General features: G+C 41.1%; 2 protein-coding genes across 2 annotated transcripts; both read left to right on the top strand.

The window, feature by feature from the left end:
• Positions 1 to 1743: 1743 nt before the first annotated feature.
• LOC306939489 (uncharacterized protein) lies at positions 1744 to 3130 on the top strand (the record flags this gene model as incomplete). Its single annotated transcript, XM_079524077.1, has 6 exons — positions 1744 to 1833; positions 1927 to 2056; positions 2207 to 2281; positions 2367 to 2750; positions 2855 to 2956; positions 3051 to 3130. The coding sequence occupies 6 exons, from the start codon at positions 1744 to 1746 to the stop codon at positions 3128 to 3130; spliced, it is 861 nt and encodes a 286-aa protein (XP_079380203.1).
• A 695-nt stretch (positions 3131 to 3825) lies between these two features.
• Positions 3826 to 7277, top strand: LOC306939488 (uncharacterized protein; the record flags this gene model as incomplete). Its single annotated transcript, XM_079524076.1, has 13 exons — positions 3826 to 3954; positions 4040 to 4221; positions 4343 to 4436; positions 4563 to 4689; positions 4787 to 4998; positions 5166 to 5283; positions 5373 to 5464; positions 5578 to 5695; positions 5813 to 5923; positions 6118 to 6193; positions 6528 to 6637; positions 6744 to 6917; positions 7048 to 7277. The coding sequence occupies 13 exons, from the start codon at positions 3826 to 3828 to the stop codon at positions 7275 to 7277; spliced, it is 1773 nt and encodes a 590-aa protein (XP_079380202.1).
• Positions 7278 to 8530: the final 1253 nt, after the last annotated feature.

The raw sequence follows: 8530 nt of genomic DNA, 5'->3' as shown, positions 1-8530 counted from the left end.
GTTTGTGCTCGAAATGTACTGTAATTCTGCAAACTGTTAATATATATTTCAATCAATCAATAGTGTAGGCTATACGGTGCTGCTTGCGTATTAGGCCATGGCTCTTATGGCTCTATAGGATTTATAGGCCCCGGGTTATAGTTTCAATGTACTTTTATTATTATCTATATTCAACCTTTGTACTGATACGTTCTTGGTTTACCTATAGGCTATGATCCTCGATTACGGTTTCTATGCATGTGGTGTATTACCGTATGTTGACATTGCTTATGGTAAATCTAAAGAGTCATTGTATTAAAACAAATACAATAGAATAAAGTTGGCAATAGAGGTAGAAAAACACATGGTAAAAGCTGTTTTCTGCTGTGTTCATGAGCATGGTTAGCTCTGCATTTACGTGCTGGAGTAGTTAGGAATACAGTATGGTGTAGTAGTTATGTATGGTAATTCTGTGTCTGTGTGTCTTCTTTCCAGACAAGCCCGTCATTGGAGTCTCCAGTCATCCTAATTCTCCAGACATCTGACCATCTCCTTAGTGCTTCCCACACCAGCATCTGTCTACGTCCAGATTCCAGAGGTAAGTCTGGGATGTCCTACTGATTGATGCCAGCTTTGAGTTGGTTACCACAGCACAAGCTTTTTTCCAGGGAGTTCTGTCTCGATGACTAGCCTCATCCTCCTGACTGCTATCAATTTAGGTCCCTGTACAGACATGTGTAGGTAATAAGGTCCTGTTAAGGCCCATATCCATAAATGCTCCATAGGGAGTGGACAAAACAAACGAGAGAAATTTCACATGTTTTGTCTGTGTATTTATACTGACTGTTCCCAATATATCTACCGTTCATTTTCACAGAAGAGAAGAGAAGAGAAGAGAAGAAAAGAAAAGAAAAGAAGAGGAGGAGGAGAAGAGAAGAGAAGAGAAGAGAAGAGAAGAGAAGAGAAGAGAAGAGAAGAGAAGAGAAGAGAAGAGAAGAGAAGAGAAGAGAAGAGAAGAGAAGAGAAGAGAAGAGAAGGGAAGGGAAGGGAAGGGAAGAGAATTAAGGTAAGGAGAAATATGGAGCACGCACACGCACACACACACCTTCATTCAAAGGGCTTTATCTGTTACGAATGAGTATGTTGGACCCAAAAGCGACAGCAGGCAGAACAAGTAAACTTAGAAGGATGTCTTAACAAAACACAGGAACTTCCATAAATGGGAAAACGGGTAAATAACAGGACTTTCCGAATACAGGACAGACTCACTCACCAGGGAGCTAGAAACCAACAAGAATACAATGCAAATGCGGGGTTTAAATAGACACAGGGATAACAGATGGCGCACACACAGGTAGGGCCTATACTAAATTGACAATCAACACTGGGATAGGCTGAAGGGGACTAAAAGGAAGGCCAGTGCAAGCATGCTCTGTTGCACTGGCCTAAAAGTGGGTCCTTTTAAAACGGCTTCAACTTCTGAGAATGTGATGTCCTACTGATTGATGCCAGCTTTGTGTTGGTTACCACAGCACAAGCTTTTTTCCAGGGAGTTCTGTCTCGATGACTAGCCTCATCCTCCTGACTGCTATCAATTTAGGTCCCTGTACAGACATTTGTAGGTAATAAGGTCCTGTTAAGGCCCATATCCATAAATGCTCCATAGGGAGTGGACAAAACAAACGAGAGAAATTTCACATGTTTTGTCTGTGTATTTATATCTGTTTGGTTGCTGACTGTTCCCAATATTTTTGTTTCAGTAAAATGTCGACACGCAGAAAGAGCGAGCCATTGTCCGCCAAGGAGAGACTGGAAGCGCTTGCTGAGGTTGCGGATGCGTTTGTTGAGATGGAGGTAAGTACATTCTCGTTGTACATGCATGTGAAATAATTTTAACTCCAGTTAGTTGATGCCCATTTCTCTACATTTCATGACATCTCCGTATAGAGAGCTAAAGGCCAAGCTACCAGCCAAGCTACAGCGACAACTCAGAAGCCTGAAGTTAGCTGGTCGATGAGGGATGCTGATGGGATTCGTGTAAAAACCAGCAAACGCAGGAGAAAGGCTTCATCTTATGGTTAGTCCCCATCTATGGAGAGTGATTTTGATGGATTGAAGTGGTTGGAGTATGTATAGGGTAATCATTTGATAGTGTCTGTTATTGTTTTGATTTATGCTGGCAAAGAGTTTGAACATATTTGGTCTAATGTGGTTGCTGTTTCTCCAGTTGGTACATCCACTACACCATCTACGTCCACTACACCATCTGTGTCAACACCATGGCTCGGTTACCAAGAACCTGGTAAGTATAAATGTACTTAAAATAAATTCCTCAAAGAAGACTATGGCAGTGATGTTTTATTTTTCTTGTGTTTCTCTCCCTGAAGATTTTAATAGGCAGATGCTCGAAGAGCTTCTTCAGGACACTGCGTATGATTGTGTAGAGCAGCCAACACAGTCTCACACTTGGAGTCAAAGGCAGAAAGATGTCCAACTAGGCTGGCAACAGGCAAGAGACCACAATGTGGACAACGTGTTGTCAGCGGAGAACATCGTGGAGAGGACGTGTCAACACTGTCACTTGAGAGAAGCTGTCATCCGTTGTGGGGAATGTATGCCTTCAGAGTCGTTTTGTGCAGAGTGTGATCGTTTGGTACATGAACGTCACACTCTGCACAATAGGCAAACCACCATGTGTGGTTATTATAAATACATTCCCCCAACAGAGTCGGTGAATCTCAGTGATGGGAAATACATCATCTGTGAACAAGGTCTCTTTTTCAATTAACAGACAACATTGGCTCATTATAACCTGTTATCCCAGTACCTTCACACAACCCAAACATTTCATCCTGATTGTCCTTTGCCCCTTCAGATTGTTTGCTGCCAACAGCATATCCTGGAAAGATATGCACCTGTGACACGTTTGATGTTTCAGTCTCAGCTGGTAGAGCCATCATACTGGTTTCCATAAATGGTAGGAATTTAAGTCTTCATCTATGTAGATGCACACACCGTATGTGTTTAATAGACATTACTTAAGTTCCTTGCTATGTCTCATTTACTCTCAGGCCGCTATGATCTTCGCCTCCCAGTGCTGTCGTGCAAACAGTGCTCTAAGCAGTGGTCTCCGGAGGTCAGGGACTTTTAGTACAGGAAATCTATGGAAAATACAGGATCAACCTCTAACTAATTGCAAAAAAACAGAACTCAGCTGATTTTGCATCTTCAATATATCCTGAATAACAGAAAAAAAGTTGCCTGGAATTGTCTGAGGGGAAAGTGTTGAAAATAGCCTGTACAGTGTGGCCACCATTGACATCCTATTATAAGGTAATATTTTCTAAATGTCCTTATGCTTTAAGTAGCATGTGACATATCAAACTAGGGGGTTTTCATGATGCTGAATCCATTCCAAGCATTAGTTTTGCATAAAAACACTCATTGGGCTAAATGTGGCCATAGCAACTTGCCCAAATGTGCTGACCTCATTACATTTTGGCAAGTTGCTATGGCCAAATTTAGCCCAATGAGTGTTTTTATGCAAAACTAATGCTTGGAATGGCTTCAGCATCATGACAACAACCTAGTTTGATATGTCACATGCTACTTAAAGCATAAGGAAATTTAGAAAATATTGCCTTATAATAGGATGTCAATGGTGGCCATACTGTACAGGGCATTTTCAACACTTTCCCCTCAGACAATTCCAGGCAACTTTCTTTCTGTTATTCAGGATATATTGAAGATGCAAAATCAGTTGAGTTTGTTTTTTTTGCAATTAGTTAGAGGTCAAATTACATTATTACTGGACTATTTGTCAGAAGTGGCTACTGGCCTGGAACCATGCAAGCCCAGACACTGTTCCACCAGGATGTCTTCCACTCCTTTGAGGCAATGAAGACATCAGCTCCAGCGTTGTCTAGACAAGCCTTCACAACCATGTTGGACCAGAGGACAAAGCAGTTTGGAAGAGTGAGTAATTAGTTTGTCATGTCGTTAAGCCAGTTTATTTAATTTTATTTATGTAGCAGTCATATTAATTATTATATCTTTTCAGACTGGCAAAGTGAATGCAGGTTCTTTTCAGACAAGCTTTCTGCAGTATATGTACTGCAAGTCTGTTGAGAACCAGCTTCACGGAGATGAACAACGCTTTGTCTGTCCTGCTTGCACCCCGGACATGCTGGCTGTTTCAGTTGATGGCAACAGAAAACTGTACAGGTTCCAGCAAAAAAAACAGTTAGTTTGTCTTTCCTATAAACACTATCGTAATGTTTTTTATTTATTTAAGATGACACTTCAGCTGTTGAATGTAATAACTGTTACTTTGTGACCTTGTTTTGAAAATGTGTGTATGTAGGAGTGAAGAGCCAGGGTTCTTTGATGGCTTGTTCTTGGCAAAAGACTCTGAGGTGTCAACTTTTGTTGAGGAGGTCAGAGGAGTTGTAACAAGTGTAAGTTTTAAACAAGTGAAACATGGCTCAGCCAAAAAAAAGTCTTGACTGTATGTTTCAGTATTGAGCCCTGCTATCTATTGTCTAACTATTAATACTGTATATTCTAACTATGTGCTTTGGTAGACTGCGGGAAAAGCGACGTGTGGGAATTCGCACTGGAGAGCTGCTAGGGAGACGTCCAAGCAGGCCAACAGGTTGGACGAAGAAGGCATTGAAGTTGCCGTTTGTAGGCACGGATTCCTTCTTAGAGGTTAGTATTAGTATTGATGATAAATTGAACATACAAAAAGATATCATGATTATCTAAAGCACAATAATATGCTCCTAATCACCCCTCCCCTCCAAAGGTCTGAATATGTACAGAGGAGAAATCTTTGCCTACCCGATGTTTCTCCAGCAAGAGTACAAGAGTGCCACATTCTTGGCCATGGATGTGACCTGCAGATACGTACCTTACCTGGCGAAGGTGTCGGAGAACCTGGCCCATCTTCAACCCCTTCTGAGCATGAAACCGTGCTTGTCTGTCATGCATGCTAAAGCACACACTACAAAATGCGAGGTGATGCGTCATACTGCTTGATGATGTAAATTAGATTGTCACAATGCATGGCAATGTTAGCCACAGAACAATGGTCTGAACTGACCCAAACTATATAACCATAGTAACCTATGGCTATGCATCAATATTGACCATGCGTCTGGCCACACTGTTCATACTTCCTATAGATCCAGTGGAATGCGAGGAACCAGGAGGGAGTTGGGACCACTCTCGGTGAAGAGGTTGAGCAGGTCAACAGTTTCCTGTCCAGATGTGCCCTGACCACCAAGTATATGATGAAGTCAGGTTTGTAAGCTTATTTAACCCCCTGCTACTTTTAGCCTGCAAAGGTACACTAAACATTTTCAACAATCTTATTTGGATTTGTGTTACAGTAAGAACTGACATGCTTGCGGTCCATGCCATGGGGTGGAATCTCCGTAAAGCCATTGGCCTACACTCCGCTTTGTCTTCCAGATACAAAAAGGTATGTTCTTTTGTTAAAAAAACGTAATGTGTAACTCTGATCATGATTCAACTTCAAATGCTATTTCATGAACACATTTGTAAATTACAGTGTTCTGTATTGCAATTTTGCAGACTGTCGAGAAGACTTTGGAGGTAACGGAGGGACTCGGGAAGCTGCAGGAACAGTTTAAGTGCACAGATGACATGCTGCAACAGTGGGTCATTGATGTGAAGCAGTGGGCCAGTACCGGTAAGAACAATGTCCTCACATGGACAACACGCATCAATGTGTGTGGGGAAGAATCAATCTGACAGCTGACAATGAGTACATTTTTAGAACTTGTGTGAACACTTTTTTGTTTCTTAGGAAGTGCAGCAGCCAGTTCTGTGTCATCAGAGATGCATTGTTTGCAGCTCTCCATTGACTCGCTTTTTGTGAGCATCTGTCAGAAGAAACACTACCTCTACAGACAGAATGGTATGTATTGTGAAATTATTTTGCTGGCTCTTGCAGTATGTCAGTTTTGTTCGTTACACAGCAATTAAATTGCAAACCAATTAATCAAGAGGGCAAAACTTACATTGCCTGTAAAACTATAACTATACATAATACATTTCACTCATTTACTGGACAGAGCCCAAATCACAGCTTTTTGTAATACTATTTTGCAGATCGCAACAAAAGGCGTCAGAAAATCACCCAGAAGATTGGCCAGGAGAAGAAACGCTTGTTGGATGATGTCCAGAGGTATGTAATAGATATTTTCGAATCCTAAATCGATTGCCAAATATATTGGTGTATTTCTCTGCCTTCCATTCAATAGTCCAGTCTGAAATGGCACATTGGTGAGAGAGCTTGCTGACTAGACCACAGTGGTCCTCCATGCTTACTATCAATCTGTCAGCGAAGTGTATTTGTCTCATCTTTAGAATATATCCTTTTATGACCAGGTATTTACAGTATAGCACATTAGATTGGGTTTGGGGAACAGGCCAGGAGGCTTGTTGATCTGTATGCTGTTCTGGCTTAATCTTCATTCTCAACACTTCACCCTGCCTGGTATTAATATTTTACATTATAGGTACAACCAACAACCTGATGCAACCCCTGTGGATATAAGCACTGTTGTGCAGAAACTGTCCAACAAAGCTGTGGAGAGCATGATATGGCCATGGCAGGAACAGAACACAGGTGTTTATTATAATACCGGTATCTCTATTAGACTTTGTGAGCTCGTTTGAGATCACTTTTTGTATTTATTTATAATTAATAATTCAATGTTTTCATATCATCACAGATGGTGTCAACATCCTCTGCAAGAAACAGCTTTTTGACCAGGTGATGCTTCTGTCACGACTGGCAGAGGAAAAGCAGATTCTGGTAAAGGAGATGATGCAACACTGTGCCTTCTTAAAGGACTCTGTAGCAAAAGTGCAAACACAGATGGGAACTGTCTTGTCACAGACGGGAAGTAAGTACAACTCCATCTGTCTTTTTATGAAATTGTCCAAGTGAGAGACATGTTGGTTTTTCGTTACCGTTCATTTTAACATGTGTGGTTTGAATTGAATTCCATTAATGTTCTTGTGTATATATTCTAGCTTTTCCAAATGTATTGACCGAGGAGGGTTCGAGGGGCCTAATCTGTCTGCTCAAGAGAAGATTGGAGGACCTTAAACTCAAGCAGCAGGTTGCAGGGAGAGCCTACAAGGCCATTCTGGGGCCAAGTCTCCAACTGTTGGAAGAACAGGAGGCAGAGATGGAGGAGGAAAGAGAGTGTCAACCAGAAAGCTCGGACGATGACGACGACGAGGAGGACACTGCGATATGAGACTACATATTGCCTGGGATGTATACAAGGTTGACCAGTGGATTATTTTATTTGCTTTTTTTTCTCCTTTTGGAGTGGATTATTTTATTTGCTTTTTTTCACGGTATTGTTTGACTGGGGGCACCCCTAACGTGCGCACGGCTCAGGAACGTCCTGCGCTGAACGGACTGTGTACACTACACACAAGCGCAATGACATGAAGCGGTGTTTGAAGGTTTTTCCAGAAAGACCTGTTGTAAATGTCATTTTACTTTTTGGCTGTCTCATTTTTAAAATGGTACTTATATAGCGCCTTTATCCAAGGTGCATTACATTCACACACACATTTATACACCGATGCCGGAGGAAACCATGCAAGGTTTCGAAAACGTTCAAAACGTTTGAATATACCCCCTTTTCCTCATAGATGCAGATGGATCTCCGATCTACACATGTCAGTTCAGTTTTCATTTATGCTTGCTGTTTTTGGCGATTTGCTGCAGTGTTGGGTCAGACGTGCTCCCGTTGCATTCGTTCAGCATAATGTCAATTTCAAATTTTAATATTTCCAAAATTATTACAGTTTTGACATTATTATGTCAACTGTTCCTGTGTGTGGGGGGAGGAGGGGGAGAATGTTTAGGCCTGTCTCTACAATACAAATCTCTCTACAATACAAACAGCAGCATAATGTAAAATGTAAAAAATAAACAACAGAAAAACACATTGGACACAACTGGACATAATCACAACAAGACCATAGACTTCAGACACAGGACCATAAGCAGGCAGAAAGGAGAGTGTATACTGCTCTGTGTTCATTCTCGGATGGAAGGTGAGCCTACGACTAAAGGTCCTCACTGTATATTTATTGATTGAATACTTAACAGGCTTTGGGCTAAGCCCCTATAGGGCCATGGCTTGTTTCCATTGTGGTATTCTGTATAATATCGGAATCAGTCAGAATCTGTATCGGCAAATATGACCCTGTGATTAATCGTAGCTCGGATATCGGTCGTAATTTCATTATTGTAGAGCTATTACATTTATTTACCTTTTTAAAAAGGAGATGGCTATTTGTAGGCCTATTATACAGGGAAAAATGCATCCTTGACTCATTTGGAGCATCAATAGTACTACCTTTGCTTGTTGATCTGTGTAAAGCATGTTGAATTCCCTTGTTGAAATGTGCTATACAAATAAAACTGCCTTGCTTTTTAATAACCTATTTGTAATTTCTTGACTTTGAAATCCTACTAAATACTTCAATCTAT

Source organism: Electrona antarctica (assembly GCF_951216825.1).
Source record: "Electrona antarctica genome assembly, chromosome: 16".
NCBI classification, from domain to species: domain Eukaryota; kingdom Metazoa; phylum Chordata; class Actinopteri; order Myctophiformes; family Myctophidae; genus Electrona; species Electrona antarctica.
This window is presented reverse-complemented; position numbering and strand designations above follow the sequence as displayed.